The following is a 20,327-nucleotide window of genomic DNA, read 5'->3' on the forward strand; positions in this document are numbered from 1 at the left end:
AAAACTGCCTTCCTTTCTATGAGGACCTGGACCAGTTTATTCGAAAAACCCCTGCCAGCGACAAATTCATCATTTTGGATGACTTTAATGCTAGAGTGGAGACAGACAGCGACAACTGGGATGGAGTCTTCGGGAGACATGGGGTGGGAAAACTAAATAGCAATGGCCTGCTGCTTCTGAACAAATGTGCTGAGCACAACCTGTGCATCACTAACAGCATGTTCAGACATGCAAACAAGTACAAAACTACCTGGATGCATCCCAGGTCCAAACACTGGCACTTACTTGACTATGTCATAGTATGTCAATGTGACCTTAAAGACATCACCATCACCCAAGCCATGCAAGGAGTTGAGTGCTGGACAGATCATGGGGTGGTCAAATCAGTCCTCAACCTGCACATAGCCCCTTTATATCATAAGCAACCAAGGACTGTCAGAAAGCCATTCAACACTGGCAGGCTGCAAGACCCAGGCCAAGTCCAACATTTCCAAGATGTACTTAATGAAAAACTCTCCAGCAATTTACCACTTGGAGGAACCTGTTCTGAAAAGTGGACACAGATTAAAGATGTCATCACACAGGCTACAACTGTTCTTGGACTGAAAACCTGGGTGCATCAAGACTGGTTTGATGAAAACCATGAGACCATTTCAGCAGCCCTCCAGGCCAAAAACAAGGCCTATGCAGACTGGCAGAATGATCCATCATGTCTCAGACAAGTTTAAGCACCTGCAGTCCAAAGTACAGACAGAACAGCAAGAAATGCAGGACAAGTGGTGGCAGAGAAAGGCTGAGCAGGTGGAACGCTACATAGACATGCATGCCACCAGAGAGTTCTTCAGTGCCATAAAGTCAGTTTATGGTCCTTCTAAATCAGGATGCTCCCCCCTGCTGTCATCTGATGGGTCAAGCCTGATCAAAGATCAGGAAGGAGTGAAAAAACGCCGGGCTGAACACTTCTCCAACCTACTCAATAGGCCATCCACGGTTGATCATGATGCCTTATAGCAGATTCCTCCGCTGCCAGTCTTGGATGCCCTAGAACTGCCTCCCTCTACTGATGAGATCAAGAAAGAAATATCGTAGATGAAGTCAAATTAAGCAACAGGACAGGATGACATTCCTGCTGAGATCTACAAAGCACTAAACCCAAATGTCTTACAGGTGTCCCAAGACATGTTGGAAGACATTTGGCCCACAGAGGAGATGCCTGATGACTTCTGTGATGCCCTCATTGTGGCTCTCTACAAAAATAAGGAAAGCAAATCAGACTGCAGAAACTACAGGGGTATCTCACTACTGCCCATTGCAGGCAAGATCTTTGTCCGCATTCTCCTGAACAGACTTGTCACTGTCTCAGAAAGGAACCTCCCCGAGACTCAGTGTGGCTTTCAGCCAGAAATGAGTACAGCAGCCATGATATTTGCCATGAGGCAAATCTAGGAGAAGTGTATTGAGCAGAACAAGCCTCTTTACTCTATCTTCATTGACCTGACAAAGGCATTTGACACTGTAAACAGGGAGGCTCTCTGGATCATCCTGAGACACTATGGACACCCAAGGAAATTTGTGAAGTTGATTCAGCTATTCCACAATGGAATGACAGGACAGATTCTTTACAATGGTGATACATTAGTTGCATTTGCCATTTTCCAGTGGGGTAAAACAGGGTTGTGTGCTAGCCCCAGTCCTGTTCAATCTGTTCTTCCCTTGCATGTTGTCATGTGTTGTCACAGACACAAGGTCTGAAGGAGGGAGTGTGCATCAGGTACCAGCTGGATGGCTATCTCTTTCACCCTCGCCACTTGAATACATGGACGAAGTACCTCCATACAGTCATCCAAGAAACCCTCTTTGCTGATGACTGCGCGCTCCTGGTGCACAAAGACAGTGATCTACAGTTGATGCTGAACAAATTCTCAGACACTGCTATGGTCTTTGGCCTGACCATCAGCCTGAACAAGACTGAAGTACTTTACTAGCCCATGCCAAATACCAACCCCATAAAACCAAAAATCATTGTTGACAACACCCAGCTGACAAATGTAAACAGTTTCAAATACTTGGGAAGCATCATCTCAAACAATGGATCTTTGGACAAAGAAACTGACTCCAGGATCAGCAAGGCAAGCCAGGCACTGGGGCAGCTGCATTCTAGAGTGCTCAATCAACACAACATCTGTATCTCCACAAAGCTGAAAGTCTACAGAGCTGTGGTTATTCCTTCTCTCCTATATGGATGTGAGTCCTAGACTCTGTATTGAAGGCATATCAAACATCTGGAGAAATTTCACACGTGTGCTCTTTACTCCATCCTCGGCATTCATTGGCAAGACCATGTCTCCAACCTGGAGGTCTTGGATTGCACAGAGTCCACCAGCATTGAGCCCCTGATTATCAGAATCCAGATGTGGTGGGTGGGACATGCCATCAGAATGGATGACCACAGTATGCCTTTCCAGTTGCTCTACAGTGTACTGGAGTCTGGAAAGAGACCTCAAGGTTCACCATACAAGTGCTACAAAGATGCTGTGAAAGAAACCCTACGCCACTGTGATATCCAGCCAAGGGAACTAGAAGCTGCGGCTGCTGACAGAACCTGCTGGCGAGCCCTGTGCTATGAAAGACAGGTGCCACTAAAACTGGTAGACAACCATGAACGTCACAGAATAACACCCACAGTTACTATAACAATGGATTCCAGTGCCCCTATTGTGCTAGACTCTGCGCTTCCAGACTGAGACCGCACTTACCTCCATGTCCATAGATGAACCGCACAACAGAGTGTCTTCTTCAAACCCGAAGGACCACCATGTATTTTGTTCTCCTTAAAGCCAGAAACACCAACTGAGAATCCACTGAAAATCACTTCTACTTCTAAATCCCAACCTACCTAGCCCGGACTAGGTTAGCTAAAGGGCCTTTTTCTCATTCACCAATCTTGCCTGCATTGTGTTCTCCAGCTAGGTCTCTAGTCTGAGTTTCATCAGTTTCAGAGGTACCTTTATGGCTGACACAAGAAAAGACTTTCAGTAACGGCATCCAATCTCCCTGCTCAGGGTTAACTGTCTTTGAGTCTTAAGACAGTATTTTTATATATATGTTCATTTTTTCATTCCATTTTAGGAATGTACAGATCAATCTATGCAGTTTTGTCTGAGTCTAATCTTTCTCAGTTTTGCATATATCCAAGCCTCCTTTCTTGAATAGCCGTATTAAAAAATTGCCAAATACACATGCATTATTTTTTAAACTTAATCCACAGAATTTCTACTGCATGATAGAATGGAATGTACAAATTACATCAATTTTTGAAAAAATGCACACATACAAAATCTGGTATCCCTAATTTTAAGTTTTTGCTAAGGCAACTGCTGTATTTCTGAGGGAGGAATTTTTATTAGAAAATTATTCTGACTCTCCAGAATTCCCAGGTTTGAGTGCTCCAAACAGCAGAAGCCAATTCAGACTTGAAGCTAGGAAATCAAGTTGCTATTTCAGATTTTAAGTTCCATACAAGATTCACAGCGACTGAAGACCTACCCTGAAATTCCACCAATTTCCACCAGGCAGTGCTGGAAATAACATCTATAAGCCATTCTTTGTTGCTCCTTGATAACCAAAACTAATCTGAATTCTTGTGTTGAACCACTACACTTCTCATATTTGATCCAATGTTGATTAGCCCTAGTACAGAACATTTAAGACTAGTTTGTTTCTCAACAATGCTTCTTGTGACTGAGTTTTTCCACTGTATAGTGATATGATTATTGATATTGATATGAAACAAGAACACATTTTTACCTGATTCAATTGTTTTGCATCTCTTGTGGTTAACTGACATATTGTCATGGAAACTAAAGAAAATACAGGTAGTCCTCGGCTTACATCCATTCATTCAGTGACTGTTCAAAGTTACTGAAAGTCCATGGGGAAGCCACCAGGGAAGGTTGTAAGCATAGGGGACCTGAAATCCTTCTGTGGGCTGCAGGAACAGAGCTCAGATCTTCAGGATGTGAGCTTTGTTTCTGCAGCCCTGTGAAGGATTTTCTCTCCATGCATGGAGGAAACCCTTCAGTGGGCTGAAGAAATGTTTGAGAGCAAAAGGGCTGCCTGCCAGGAGGGTTTCAGCTCTGTGCAGAGCTGAAATCCTTCAGCAGGCAGCTCTTTCACTCCATTTGCTTAACAACCCAGAAGATCACTTAACAACCACAACTGAGACTGCCTGGATTGCGGTCGTTGAGCGAATCAGTCACATGGGTGTCTTGCTTAATGACTACTTCGCTCAACAATTGAGATTCCGGTCCCAATTGTGGCCGTTAAGCAAGGACTACCTGTAGCTAGGGGATGCGGTGGCGCAGCGGCTTAATGACGCTGAAAGTTGCTGGCCAGAAATGGTCAACGCTTCAGCAGTTCGAGTCCAGCCTTCGCATTAGCAGAGTGAGCTCCTGTTTCCTCCCCAGTTCCTGTCAACCCAACAGTTCGAAAACTCATGTGAGTAGATAAATGGGTACTCTCACTCCGGTGGGAGGAAAAATGCTGGCGGCGCCTTACAAAAAGGAGTCGGGAGCAGTTGCTGGTAAGCGCGAAAAACCGCGCACGCCGGAAAAGGGCGCGAAGCAACGGAAACCCCGCCTCCTGCGCACGCCAGCTGGGCTCTGCTCTAGGAAGGAGGCACTGGCAAACCACTTCCGAAACAATTGCCTTGAAAACTGCAAGGACTCGTCCAAGCAGTCTCTGCAGAGTTGGTAACGACTGAGCGCAGATTAAAAAAAAAAAAAACCTGTAGCTAACTCCATATTTCAACTATGTATCGTATGTTTTTATTTGTATACTCTTTAATTTCTCTTACTAGATTTCCTGTCATTTGGTTTCACTGAATGGTTCTAATATAATAAAGAACGTTTTATTCCCATGGATCGGCCATGGGGGGGGCACCAGATGTTACCGGACTTCTCTGTTATTGTTGGTCATTTGCTTGGAGCTATCCATCCTCGCTATACTATCTTTAATACATCTTTAATTATGCCCTTTCCCCCCACCCCCAAAATGAGAATGCCTCAAATATTCTCCCACTTTTAGAAAAAAATTCCAGTCCTTTAATCATTGGGATCAATACTCTTTTCTCCATTCCTTTCAACTTTACCATAACCTTCTTGAAGTATAATGACCACCACTGTTCAAACTATTCCACATGGATGGGCAACTTTAGTTGGATTAAGGTCTGCAAGAGCACCATATATGAGATCTGTATTCCTAAAATGGATTAGGCTACAGACTATTTGGGGATGTCGGTCCCACTAGGAAGCCCAGACCCGGAAATCAACTGCAAATGAAGGCTAAAATTACTTTTATTGAGATTGGCGACAATAATAGAATCTGGCAAGTCTGATTGTCCTATACCTCCTCCTCCCTCTTATAATTCAGTGAATTAGGGAGGTGTCTGCCTGAACCATTTCCAAATATTATCTTGTGCTAGGCTTGAAAAATGATTTAGCCCTTTCTGCCTCGGCAACAGTTCCTGCATTTCTCCATCAAGGTCATCTTCCTTATTTTCTATAAGGAGAGGGCATTTTAGAGTTCAGCCTTGATGGCAGCTTGTGCCACTTCCCCAAAGAACCCTTCATCCCCCCAAATCTTTACTCTTCCCCAGTCTAGGGCTATGTAGACCACAAAAGGGATGCTGGTTGATTTGCACGTAACTCCCAGGTCAATGTTTTGCACAGGTAGCCTTCCATATGGGACTGTTTTATATACTTGTAAGAAACTGTTAGTTTTCCACACTGCCCAGCCTGAGCTGTTTTATTCTGGAAGTGTTCGGGAAATGCTGTCTAAGGCTGACCAAAATGATAGGCCAAAGGCTTAACAGGGGAAAGATACTACAGCCATGTGAATGAAATCTGAGATGAATTTCTGCACCTAGAGGTTATTGCTGTTTTCACTAGAGAAGAAAACATGGTTACTGTTCTATGTGAATTGCTGTCTGTTGTCTTCTGGGACACTTACTCTTGTTTTGAAATATAAGAAGCATCATGCATCTATGTTTTTTTTACCTCTTCCTCCCATTTTTTCAATGTTAGAGCATCAGAGTTCTCCCTTCAGATGAGTGCCATGCTAATGCTATAATCCCATTAGCTGGAAGAAGCAGGTCTCACTGAAACCGGTGAGATTCATTTTTAAATGACATGCACAGAGTTGCAGTAAGCTCATACATACCAGGGAGTAAACACTGCGAAATAGAGGGAGTCTAAGTAATGGTGTATAAGAGTAGGTACATGCATGAAATGTACAGAGCAAATAGTACAACTTTATTTGCTATGCTATTACTATTTTATTACTAAAGGAGGGAAATATGCTTAGGGTTCATGAGGAAATTGTACATATTTACATTTTGAATTAAAGGGACAACTTCTGAGATAAGGGGCCTAAAATCTGTGCATTAATGGCCACCTGGAGGATAGATTTTTAAAGAAATGTGAACTGTTTATATGATCATGTGTGAAATGATGTATATCTTTTTACAACATGTGGATGTACAAGATTCAAGGATTCGATTTCAAAACAATTTTGTGCCAATAAGAATTGTGCAGCTGTTGGAAAACATGTGAAGTACCATTTGAAAGCACACGAAGAATTCAGATACACTTTTTTTCACTTGGATTCATAAAGGCTTCATCCATTATGCCCATGGAATACTATTCTCCAGTTGAATGAATCCCCCCCCCGCCCCCCATCCCCAGTGCACCTGCCTAAGCACATCCCAAGGGTCTACCTGGTGATCATGTCGGGAGATACAGGTAAGTCTTATGTACAAAACAGGCAAGCAAACAAACAAACAAACAAAAAACCACCTGCTTTACAGTATTGGATGTAGTTCAAAGACTAGGAGTTGCAAATTTCCAGAATGTCAGCCTATTTAATTGATGTTTTTTTTTGTTATTTTTTAAAGATGTTTCCCTTTTTTTATACACTGGTAAGAAGCCTTTTTGAGTTAATTATTTCCTTCTGTTTAAGGACAGAAAGAGCTATAAGGGGAAAAAAGATAACTGCAAAGTATTTTTTTTATAATTTGAAAGGAAACATCATACCAAAGCCTCCTTGCCACCAGGATGGGCATTTTTAAAGAGCAGGAAATGAGGATTTGACTGGAGAAAAAGAGGTTGGAATTGTAATTTTTAGTATTTTTAATAAGACCATTCTAATGTGGTTGACACTGAGCATAAGGATACCATCCCAATAGCTGAAACTGACCCAAATGTCATTTCAGTTTTAAAATCAACAGGTCTATTTTTCCAAGACTACAAATTAAGATATTAAAGGTAGTGCAGTACTGTCCACATAGGTTGTATATCTCATTTTTTCTTTTCCCAGATATATCTTTTCCCAGATATCCTAAGTGGTATTTCTCTCTGCTCTTGACAACATATTTATTGATAGTTGGTAAGATTTATTTTTTCTTTTAGAAACCTACTATATACAGTGGTACCTCGGGTCACGAACGCTTCTGTTCACGACCAATTCAGGTCACGAACAGCACCGTTTGCAAAATTTTGCTTCTGTTCACGAATGCCGGATCTGGTGACGAACAGGATCCGTGGCCATTTTCCCTCCCATGACACGTGGTCGTGGCTTCCTGTAGGGAGGGGGACTCTCCCTCCAAGCAATAACCGCCTTCCCACCTGCCTTCCTGTCCTCCACGCCAGAAGTCGCGTCGAGCAAGGTTAGCTTTCTCTCTCTTTGTACTGTACTTTGTGTCATATTTTTGTGGTTTAAAAAAAAAATACATATGGTTCAGAACGGATTAACCGTAATTACATTGAACCTTATGGGAAAATTTGATTTTGGACGCGACCAAAATCGGTTGGCGACCAAATTCGGAGGGGTCAGAACGGATTAGCCATATTTACATTGAACCTTATGGGAAAATTTGATTCGGGTCGTGACCAATTCGGGTTGTGACCAGAGTCGCGGAACGAATTAAGTTCGTGAACCGAGGTACCACTGTATATCAGACCGGCTTAATATCTTTCCCTCTAATATCAGGTATTTGAGTGTTTACTAACTTGGAAATAAAACACAGCAAAACAAAACAAAGAAATGCATTTTGTTTACTGAAGATCTGTCTTCTAGGAAAGTAAAACCATATAAGCGTATAAATTTAAAAAGGGCCCATACAAAATGTTGATGGAAGTTCTCTTCATGATGGTTGGATGCACAAGTGCCCACTCCTGAGCCATAATTTGGAAGGCTGTTTTCCTATTTCATCCACTTTTTATAGTTAAGAAAGTGAAAGCATTCTTTTGGTGGTAGAAACCCAACTATGGAATGTTCCCATATAAATATCACTCTAGTAATCTTTTCAAAAGCAGATTTTAAAATATTGCTGATGGCTGCTTGCAAATTTGGTCCCTGGTTTTCATTGATGAAACAGAAATAATGAAACAAGAGTCTACAGATTATTGGAAGTTAGAGTGGGTGAGCTAAAGAATTAAGTCAGTATTAGTGTGTCGATTGAGAAAAAGGAAAAAGAAAGCAGTGGCTAGGGACAAGAAAATGTTGCACATCTCAATTCTAACAGAGTGAGCTTTTGGGGGTGGTATTAGATTGGGAGAATACACATACTTGAAGATTAAACAACCCTCTTTCCTCTCACATTACGTAAGGATGTTTCCCCGCACCTGCTCAAGAGCTCAGATTCTAGGCTGTAGGCCATATAATTTAACCAAGTACTTCTTTTTTTTCCCTCTTCCCTCTTCTTCATTCCAGGAACAATGTTCCTGTTTCAGTTACAAGAAGCTTAGAATAGGCTGTTTCAGATCCACTTATGTTAAATATATTTATTTAATTAATATAAAGCATGTAGATCTCATACTTGAACAGAAGGACATTTGTAATGAGTAACAGATCAATAAAAACAAGGACATTTTTGTCCTCGGGCTTACAATCTAAAAATACTTGACATAGAAAGAAAAAGGCATTGAAATGCAGAAATGGAAATAAAACACACAGTACTGCTTATATTACATAGTTTTTACAATTATCATTTAGACAGAAACTGGGAGCTTAAAATTTTAAAAAAGGTCTTGATGGGTCTCTAAGAAATAAGACTTAATGTAATGTTCCTGAAAATGGCTACGTTCAACTTGAGGTTATTAGTCTAATAATAACTAATTAGTCTCAACTAATTAGTCTCAACTTGATAATCCAGAGGTTATCAAGTGGATTATCACTCTTTTTGCTGCAGATAAAACTCCAACTATAAAGCTACATGATTAAAACAGAATGTTACTCCTCTTCTTCACAGAACAACTAGTTTCAATGGCCTCAGAGGAGAGAAGCCCAGGTGGAAACAGGAGAAACATCTATCTATCTCAGTTTTCACAAATAATTGCTATTATATATCTTCAATGCATCATTTTTAAGAAGCATACCTTTCTTATTAAACAATGGGACAGAGAATTCCCTTCATTAAGACATCCTTCTGAAAAGGTAACTCCTTGTGACTTTATAGATATATAAATTTCTTGATCATAATGAAGAGGTGGCTTGCTATTGCCTTCTTCAGGGATGTTTTTTGAATTTCCTAGTCTAGCCAATAGCCCTAGGATTTCCTAGCAGTTTTCCCCACCATACTGAGTAGGAATGTAGGCTAAATCCTACCACCAGCTATTATATGGCATTCTACCAGTACAGACTTAATTGACACCTGATATTTTTCCATACTTTATTTTTCTAGAGAACAATGCCTCCTAAGCTTATTGATATCTGATGCAATGATTAGCAATACAAACTATGTGTTAAATCATGCTGTTCAATGCCTCATCTGGCCTACTTTACAAACTGTTGCAAAGTTTATTGGGACTGTAATGAAGAGCTGGGTTTACTAGTTACATAGTCACATTTTTGAATATGCAGATTTTTGGAAACAAATAGTTAACATTCTGTCCTACATTTAGCCATTATTTCTCTATCCCCAAACCAAAATCTCTGTGAAGAAAGTAATTATCTGACACAACCCCAAATACAATCAATACTGGTTTACAGTGGAGGAGCTGTCCATGGTCCTCATACAATTTTTTAAAAAACTTTTTAAAATAACCTCTGAACAAACAGTATTTAGAAAGCTCACACAGTATGAATAGTTTCTGTTCCAGAAAATTAACAGAAACTATCTTTTTTCTTATTACATTCACAAAGCCTGTATCAATAATTCCATTGCACAACCTATCATTGTCCATCATTAAAAATATGCTAAGCCTATAGGTGTGTTTTATAATTACACCAGTAAACAACTTTAAAAAAAAACACAATATTTTCATAACTGAGGTCTGAGAATTAAAAATCATCACCCCAGATCTAATCCAGTTCCAACTCACTCCTTCAAGTAACAGCATTTATGTAGCAAAAATGGCAAGAGCTATGCATTTCAGAGGTATTGGACTATGTGAAGGAACTATTGCAGAACTACAAAGAAGCTTTTGAAAAAAATCCTAAAAAATAGAAAATGTCTAGACTAAATCAAGAAAGTTACATACGCTCCCTTGGCAAAAATTGCTGGCTGATTTGTAGGGAGAGGAGGGAGAAATTTTGAAGAAGCACTCCAAGCTGTAACATATTTGTTGCAGCTTCCCTTGTATAGATAGAGTGACAACAATCCCAGGCCTTATGTAGCACCATTCATGGACAATGAAGAAATGGCTAAGACCCAAGGAAACTTAGATTAAAAAAAAAAAAACCTCCTCCCCCATGACTAAGCATTCTCATTAGTCATAGAATTCTAGAGAGGGAGAAGGAATATTGAAAGAAGAGGTGGATGGCTGGAACAATGAACAGAAACATTCTATACAGCAACATTTTGCTGCAAACCCTATTAATTTTCAAGTTAATACTGAATTTAGGAATGTTGTAAAGTTAGAAATAGAATTTCTGAGACAGACTATTAAATTCTGTTAATGACACCATAGGTATCTGTAGCAAACAGATTGCATGAACATGACAAAACATGCACAGTGATGCCATGATGCAAAATCCGGTTATGTACTTGCGACCTAAAGTCTAAGTATAATGATAGTATATTCATATGTGATGAGCTAGAGCTTGTATGCTTCTAAGTCAGGTTATGCAAACAAAAAGCAAAGAGGCAGCAAATATTCTTCAAAATACTTTCTCTTATAAGACCTGTAAAACTAAAAAATGCACAAAATGAAACTTAAGTAACTAGATTATTTTTCCAATTTATATGACTGTTCATAACTCGGAATCAAACAGAAAGTTAAAAGCTTCTATTCTGGGACCAATATAAGCCATAAAAAGACTTCAAGCATTTTCAAATTTGTAAATATGAATTACTCTGTTAGGCTGAAAACCTCTGAATCTTAACAAACAAAAAACCTGAAAATGTTTCTAACAAGGAAAATATGAATTCAAGCACCAGCTTTTATAAACACTGCCCAAATAAACCTAACAGATCAGAAAATAACATAACATTCTTGCAGAATGTTAGAACATAGTCATATTTCATCAGATTTTAAGCAGCTTACGTACAGAATGACAGACTTCCAAAACTGATGCATGATAATCCTTAAACTGAAAATGAAACACCATTGCCAGTCAAAACTCCATCTCCAGCATGTCTTTCTTACAAATTATGTCAAACATATTCACAATTATTCATACTGGAATGTAAATACAGTGGCTAAATACAGAATTCGTATCAGCCAGTCTTTCCAAATATACTAGCTGGGCGGATAAGAGCAACGACGAAACGAAACGAAACGAAACGAAACGAAACGAAACGAAACGGTTTGCCTTTGGCAAACTATTTAAATGCAGTGAACCAGTTTGGCCTTGGCAATCTGGTGCTCTCTACGATTCCCTTCAGCAGTCCTCCCTCTCAGACAATGGGCACACGGACAATTACAGGTACAAGGGGAATTACCCATACCCTCATCTACATCCTGCGCCCACTGCTACCAAGTAGGTGTCGCACTGAATTAGAGAAGGAGCTTCCTCCCAAAGCATGCTCAGTCCTTCACATATGGTAAGCCGCCAGACCGCTGGCGTCGAGCCTCTTCCACAACACAGAAGAGGAAGGGGACGCGGAGTCAGCGATACAGCCGAACAAAGCCACGCAGGCCCCGCTCGGCACAGGAAGCACCACCGAAAGCCGGCCTCTTCTCTCCTCTCCTCTCGGGCTGGGCGCTCCAGAACGAGGAATGAAGCCCGGGGCAGGAGCCCAGGAAGAGGGCGGCGAGCCTGGCTGGGTCACGGCCCCAACAAGGGGACAGGGCGCAGGCGGGCACCGCCAGCCCGGGGGGCCAAGCCAAGGAAGACGCGCTCGGAGTCGCCAAAGGAGCAGCAAGCAGGGAAGAGGCCACAGGCAGGCAGGCGAAGCGGAGCGGCGGCGGCCCGCCAGGGCGAGAGCAGCCCCTGCTGCGACGGGAGAGGCCGCGGCGCGAGACAGAGCACTCACGCATGAGGAGGCTGAAGGCCACAACCCCCAGGAGCCCCTGCAGGAAGATGCCGAAGCTGCCCATCAGGGCCCCGTTCTTGCAGCCGCGGTAGTCCGGCCTGGACCTCACCGTGGAGGCAGAGGAGGAAGCGCCGCCGCTGCGCCGGGGGTCCAGCTTGGGAGTGACACCCACGGAGCCGTTGGGGGCAAGGGAGCCCCCCATGGCCCACTCGGGGCGCCGCGCGGCAGGTGCGCGCACGGCGGCCTGAAAGCGAGGCGCACGCCAGGCGCGCTCACATGCTCCGCGGCGCTTCCAGGGCGGGGGGAGGATTCCACGCGGCGCGTCACTGCCACCATGTGACGTCACCCAGTCCGGATTGGCTCGCGCGCGGCCTCGGGGCGTGGCTAGAGGGAGAAGCCTCTCCGCCGGCGCGTCCGGCGTTTTCGCCTTGTAAGCCCCGGGCGAGAGAGGGGAGCGGCGGAGGCTGCGCGCTTCGTTGAGTGCGGAGTTAAGGGTGGCCGTGCTTGGTGCAGGAGAAGCGCCGCGGCCCGGCGCCGGCCCTGGTTCCGTGGTTGCGCGCGTTCGGTTACTGTTGAGACGGGCCCAAGAGCAGGTCGAGAGAAGGCGGTCGCGGCGGAGTGCGAGGGAGGAAGACGGAAGTTACCACCGTGATGGGTACTTAATTGCATAGATGAATGCAATTCCATCTATGGATAGAGTGGAAGCGCGGTTCTTATTTCGGAAACCTATGGAAAGAGCGCGAACTTGAGGATGCGGTCTAGAGTCTACGACTTTGATACCAGCGGATCTACAGGATTTTTTTTTTTGTAATAAAATGGGACTAGGTTTGTTTTTTAGGGCAACAGTTTCAGGTATATATTACGAAGGGCGGCTCCTATGCTGTATGATTAACCGTGGAAGCCTGTGCGTGTCTTTTCTGAAGTCCGAATGTGTTCTGCATATTTTGCAGTCTTAAAGTCTAAGGTAATGTGTTTGCTTTCATAACTTCTAGGTACCAAGACGAGCTGCAAATGATCAGTGCAATCATTCAGATGTCAGGGATGGGTATTTGTGTTCAGCAAATGTTAGCGAATTCCGAAATATATTTGTGTGTATATATCTGGATTTCTAACAGGCAACAACCCCCAAACTCTCACGTCCTAAAAAAGGGGGGGGGAGGAGGCGTGTCTCAATCTTTTCGACTCTGCTTAAGTATTCCACCACTTATCTTTCCCCCCCTAACTCTGGTATTTTCAAGCCAATCTGTGCGGTCGAACTACTTCTTGGTTGGCTCGCGGCTTCAGGGGCGGGGCTGTGGGGAAAGCCCCCCTCCCACGGACAGCGCCCGGCGATTTTGCCTTCGGAGCCTCGGGCGAGCTGCGGGAGGGATTCCGAGTCCCCCGCATTTCTAAAAGTGGCGAGAGGGTGACCCGCAACTGGTTTATCGCTACAGTTTGAAAGGGGGGCAAGGGCGCAGGAAGAGTGGAATAAGGAAATTCGGTGGAGTGCAAGATCACTTCTTGCATATAGATGACCTTGAGGCTTCCTTGTTTTAGGAAATAATCAGTGTCTTCACCGTGCCTAGAAACGGCACATTCAACTCAAAGTATATTTCAGATTCTTAACTAAGAATTATTTGATGAACACGGTGGAGAGGGGAAAAACTTCAGTGAGATTTCCATTCTCTTACATTGGTTTTAGGAATAAATGTTTAAGGTGATCCTTGCATGCCATGCAAGGGGCATTGGAGAACATTTCACCATCCTTTGCCAGTTGATATGTGATATTACAGGGAACCGTGTGATGACAGATTTTCAGAAAAAATACTTCTTTCACCCCCTGTTACATTTAGGCAGTTTATAGTGGTCTAGTATTTGGATCTCAGCTAAGGCAAGAACACGCTACATGGTTGCGAATGTGGATGAGACATGGATTACAAAACTATCACTCTAAAATGAATTACTCTCAGCAGGGGGCAGCACATCTTGAAAGCTAATACTTGGATGGGAGACCAGGGAATTCCAGGGTTCAGATGAAGAAGTCAAAAAACGTTCCACAGAAGCATGATGGTGAATAGCATATAGTCTATGCCAGAAAGAAAATTCCAAGGAAGAGTGTATATGATAATTCTGGGCAGGCTATAATTGGCATTGAAGAATGGCCAATCCCCCCAGCCATAATCAAGTAATTAACAGAGGATAACTTTGGAAGCAGAAGTACTACAGGAGGCATTCAGTAATGTAGTTATGAAATAAATTAGCTGTAAAAATAAAGATAAAGTCTAGTTTTAGATATAATTAGAAAGACCAAAGAACAGTACAGACTTCTTCCAGTCCTTTGGGGTTTCTCAACAAACTTAAATCAGAAATGATAGCTCCTTGGTAGCTGTTAACAGTATCTCAGAAAATTGTCTAAATGTAAACTACAACCAAATGTTGATATCCAATTCTATTTTTGTCGGTCATCTTGAGAACCAGATTCAATAAATATTAGAGCCCATTGTCAAATTCTGAGATTTCCTTGGGCCAGCTTGGGCTTTCCTTAGCAGTCACAGGAGTGTGGAAAATAATGAAACCATTCAGTTTTGAACCCAGGATGAGCTTTCTGGACTCACAGTTTTCAGAACTGAACTCAGAATTCTAGATCAGAAGGATTGTCCTGCCAAACTTTTTTTTTTTTTTTTTAAGAATAAGATGTTCTTAAATCTGTCATGCTTAGAAAATGATTGGTGAAGAAATTGTGTTCAGAATTATTCATCACTGGAATTCTATTTTTTTTCCCCTAATGGAACTTGAATTGAGCAAAGGTAAGCAGTGTGTTCATAGCAGTAGATAGCTTATATCACATATAGTAAAGTGTTCAGTATATAATGTGCCTTTGCATGTTTTAGATTCTGAAGCCCATACAACATTTGAACATAAATTGAAAATACTGTCTATGCCTAAAGTTTAAAGTGAACAGTTTTCTTTGGAAAGAGAATATAGTAAATCACAATACAGTAATAGACACTTGCAGCAATTATAAACCTAGGAATTATAGCTGTAATTGTGAACTAAGATGTTTATCTGTGCAGTATTGATCTGTGTACTGTATCTGAAGTAGCTGCTATATTGAGCAGCAAAATGAAGGAATGAAGGGATATAGCGCATGAAAGAAAATATTTATTCTCCTATGTACTAAGAAAATTAATGTCTGCCAGGGTATTTAGGCAGTAGAAAGTTGGAAATCAGTTCAGTCTCTGTTGTGTTTGTATTATGATTGATGGATTACCTAAATAAGGAAAAACAAAATTAACAATATTTAAATTTACCAGGCATATAAACCTAGTTAGTTAGTAAATAAAGGTTTCAATACATAATCTATACATCCATTGGCATTTGTTTTCCAGATGGAAAATATGCCTTGAAAATCACTTAGATATTTAGATTCTGCCTTTTGAATAAAACATGTTTTTTCTGCACAGAGCAAGAATATTCATGGACAATGAGTTCTTTACAATTACTGTATGTTCTACCATTTATTATTGAAACAGTGCAATTAGATAGCAATATATGTATAATTTGAATGTTAGGTTGAGCAGTAGATCCATGAAAGGGGTATAAATATTTGAAGCTGCCATATAAAGATGTCAGATCATCTACCCTCCCGGTCTCTTTCCCTGTTAAGGATTAAAGGCTGGGTATTACGTATGTACAGCAGGTGCTTTCTACTGAGATTAACATGTATGGTCATAATCAATTAAAAATAGACATAGTTTGCAAATGTTTATAAATAAAAAGTATTACTGATTTGTTAAAATGTATTTATACTAAAAGCAACATTGTTTGTTTTGAATATTTATTTAATCAATTTATATAGTCACCCATCGCACCACAGGTGATTCTGGGCGGCATACAACAAAGCTAAAAACAGTAAAATACATTAAATATATATAAAACAAAATAAAACAGAGAATAAAAGGATGTTAAAAATAAGGGAGCCATCTCACTAATTCCCCTGTCCCCTGGAATCCCCAGGTCTGCTGGCACAACCAACTCTTAAGGGACCTCCAGAAGGTCAACAATGACAAGGTCAGCCTCACCTCAGGGGGCAGAAGATTCCCGAGCACAGGCGCCACAGCAGAAAAGGCCAGCTGCCTGGGGCCTGCCAAACATCTCTCTCTGGGTGATGGAACCCGTAACATGCCCTCTCTGCTGGATTTGGTAGGATGGGCAGATGAAATGGGGAGAGGTGGTCCCTCAGTTAGCCCGGCCCCACGCCATGAAGGGCTTTAAAGGTCAACACCAGCACCTTGAATTGGACCCAGAAACAAACTGGTAACCAATGTAGCTCACGAAGCAGAGGTGTAACGTGAGTTCTTCTAGAAACACACACAACTGCTTGCGCCGCTGCATTTTACACCAGCTGAAATTTCTGGATACTCTTCAAGGGCAGCCCCACGTAGAGTGCATTGCAGTAGTCTAACCCGGAGGTAACCAAGGCACAAGTGACCATGAGTAGGTCCCTCTGATCTAGGAAAGGGCACAAGTGGTGCACAATATGAAGTTGTGCGAAGGGCCTACTAACCACAACTCATCTTCAAGCACGAGATGAGTCCAGGAGAACCCCCATATTGCACACAGGGTTTGTTTGAGGCAGTGCAACTCCATCCAGTACCAAGGATGATAAAATCCTAGAAGCAGAGGGTCTCAAAACCCAAAGCCACTCGGTCTTGCCAGGGTTCAGTTGAAGCCTGTCGTTCCCCATCGAGATCCTCACAGCCTCCAGACCCTGAGATAGGACATCCACAGCATCACTTAAGTTGCCAGGGGCGGAGACAGCAACACTTAAGTTGCCAAGGGCGGAGATGTACAATTGAGTATCATCACAATACTGATGATAACTCACCCCATGGCGACAGATGAGCTCACCCAGCAGTTTCATGTAGATGTTAAATAAGAGAGATGAGAGCACTGACCCCTGCAGCACCTCACATAGCAGGGGACGGGGGCGGGATCTTTCCTCCCCCATCACCACTGACTGGAACTGACCCTGGAGAAAGGAGGTGAACCAGCACAATACCGTGCCAACGCACCCCCCCCCCCATTCTCTGAGTCAGTCCAGAAGGATACCATGGTCAATGGTATCGAAAGCCACCGAGAAGTCAAGAAAAGCAAGGATGGATGCACAACCACCATCCCGCCCACACCAGAGAACATCCAAAAGTGCGACCAATGCTGTTTCTGTACCATACGCAGGTCTGAACCCTGACTGAAAAAGATCCAGATAATCCGCTTCATCCAAGGTCCTCTGAAGCTGCTGCGCAACCACCTTCTCAATCACCTTCCCCAAAAAGGGGAGGTTGAATACTGGATGAAAGTTGTCCAGTATTGTGAGGTCCAGCAATGGCTTCTTGAGGAGGGGGCAAACCAAAGCTGCCTCTAGAGTTGGAGGAACAACCCCCTCACTCAAGAATAATTCACCATTGCCAGAACCCACCCACATGACACCCCTTGGGCTGCTTTCACAAGCCAGGATGGGCATGGATCTAGATAGCAGGTGGCTGAGCTCACAGTCCTAAGGACTGAATTTGACATTTACGTCAGAAGTGGATATCTCTGCAGAAAGAGAATGCCATTAGAACTGAATGCTATTCTCCTTTATTTCTCTCACTTGTTCTGGTGTGTTGTGGTGGTCAAACTAAACAGGCAGAGGTTGACGCAAAAAGAAGGTCCATTGTACAAACTGGTCTGCTGGTGTGGCCTTGACAAAGCTCTGATGTATTTCAAACCTGCATTGCGGTTGCAACTAAAAGAAAATGTTTTTCACATACCCCAACACCCCAATTTTAAATCCCATTTATTTGAAGTTTCAAGTGCCTGATGATTCCTGGTTATAGATTTGCACAAGACAAAATAGTGGAACTCTGCTTTTATTTTTAACTGGATGGAAGCAACTTGCTGTCTGAGATTACATAGTTTTTGCAATCCTTTAAAAAATTGCTTAAAAGAGTATTAGGATTAGAATAAACTTCTAGTGAACAAGGGATAATATGGAATAAAAACTGGCCTGTGTTAATAATTTTCAAATATTATATTAAAAAAATATCCATTCTTGTAACTATGCCATTGCTCTTAATTTCTGTAAGATGTAACTACTGATACAGGTTAACGTCCATGAATTAAGTTTTTCCAGGAAATATACAGCATCACTACATTATTAGCATATTTTAATTTTGGGGGAAGAGTTCTGGAAAATTAGAATGCTTGCCAGTGTAAAAAAAGTTGTTAGCCTAATACAAGTAGCATTTGTCTGTAGGTTTGTAATTTACTTCCTGTCTGTTTTTCCAGAAAGGAAGCACCACTGAACTTTTGGGGCTTCTTTTGAGTACTGTAGATGTGCATAGGTTGCCTGTAAACACAGCAGCTTTGCACCAGGAGTGTTTTTTGGCTTGTGAGATGTTTGTTCAGTAGAATCTAGAATTCTATCAACTATCAAGAACGGTGATTCAGTATGATAGGCATAAAATTGAGCACAGAGTCACCTCCAAACACAAGCTAAACAGAGAATTAATGTTCCAAAGGAACTGTGCAGCCCCATCTATTTCCCCCAATTTCTCTTCATTTCTGATACCTTGATTAATGAAGAAAACAACTTCATTGGGGGTGGGTGGGGAGCAGTAGATTATCAGCTATTTTTACTTGCTTTCACTCAATTATCTTCAGTAAACGCAATTCTCCAATTAGCTTAACTGGATACTAATTTAGCACTGATGTGTGGACTGTCCTCCAGAGCTAGTGTTCTTGTGGTGATTACCTGATATGTATTCCTTTGTAGCACATAAATGTGTTTAGTTAAAATGCAAGACAACTTTTTCATTTTAAATACTCTGAAAAGGAGCACTGGACAACGTAACAATCCCTTAAATATCAAATCCAAGAGTTGCTTCCGTATATTTTTAAACTTCCTTTGGGAAGAAATAAATATAGGAAAATCTGTTACTGTAATATCAGATGGCAGTTTGAATTTCCAGTGTCTTACTGTACCAGTATTTCTCATTCTGTAGTGTTAGCTGGTGGGAAAAATGATACTGCATCTAATTATTTCTAAGTATTTAAACATTAATGTGATAAAAGCCTTACCTTGGTTGTAACATTACAGGTAGTCCTCAACTTACCACAATTGGGATCAGAACTTTCGTTGCTAAGAGATGTGGTTAAGTGAATTGTGCCCAATTTTATGACCTTTCTTGTCACGGTCGTTACATTAATCACACAATTGTTAAGCAAATCTGGCTTCCCCCTTGACTTTGTTGGAAGCCCCCTGGGAAAGTTGCAAATGGCAATCACGTGACCCCGGGATGCTGCAACCATAGCAAATACATTGCCAAGCATCCAAATTTTGATCACATGACCACAGGGATGCTGCGACAGTCATAAGTGCGAGGACTGGTTGCAAGCCACCTTTTTCATTGTCACTGTAACTTTGAACGGTCATTAAATGAATGGTCGTAAGTTGAGGACTACCTGTAGTGTGTGCTATAAAATCTAACCAGATTAAAAATGAAGTGGAGAAAAAGAGAGAAGGACCCCTAGAATTTGCTGTATTATTTTTGGATATTGGAAATAATCAGTATTAGCTTTTTGAATATGTAAGCATTTTTCCCACTGAAGATGAAGTGTCCAAAATAAAATGGAAAAGTTTCTTGGAAAACTGTTCTTAAGGTGACAATAGCCAGTTAGCCTCAGGATTTGGAATCTGCAGTTGTGTTTTTTTAAAAAAAACAATTAATGTAAAATATTTGGAAATTCACATGTACTGCTATGAATTTTCAGATCTGCTTTTTAGTAATGAAAGACTTCAAGCAGGCAACAATACCAAAGGAAACTAGCA

At 41.9% G+C, this 20,327-nt stretch overlaps 1 protein-coding gene across 1 annotated transcript in view; it reads right to left on the reverse strand.

Annotated features, from left to right (window-relative positions):
- Positions 1-12,865, reverse strand: part of STIMATE (STIM activating enhancer) — a 57,884-nt gene extending 45,019 nt beyond the window's left edge. Inside the window, exon 1 of the mRNA XM_088134079.1 lies at positions 12,476-12,865. Coding sequence (XP_087990205.1) covers positions 12,476-12,677 — 202 coding nt within the window. The 5' untranslated portion in view covers positions 12,678-12,865. The remainder of the gene's footprint in view (positions 1-12,475) is intronic.
- Positions 12,866-20,327: the final 7,462 nt, after the last annotated feature.

The sequence above is a fragment of the Python bivittatus genome, unplaced genomic scaffold (assembly GCF_059951505.1).
Source record: "Python bivittatus isolate LINGU-HERP-01145 unplaced genomic scaffold, Pbiv_v1 ctg000080_np1212, whole genome shotgun sequence".
NCBI classification, from domain to species: domain Eukaryota; kingdom Metazoa; phylum Chordata; class Lepidosauria; order Squamata; family Pythonidae; genus Python; species Python bivittatus.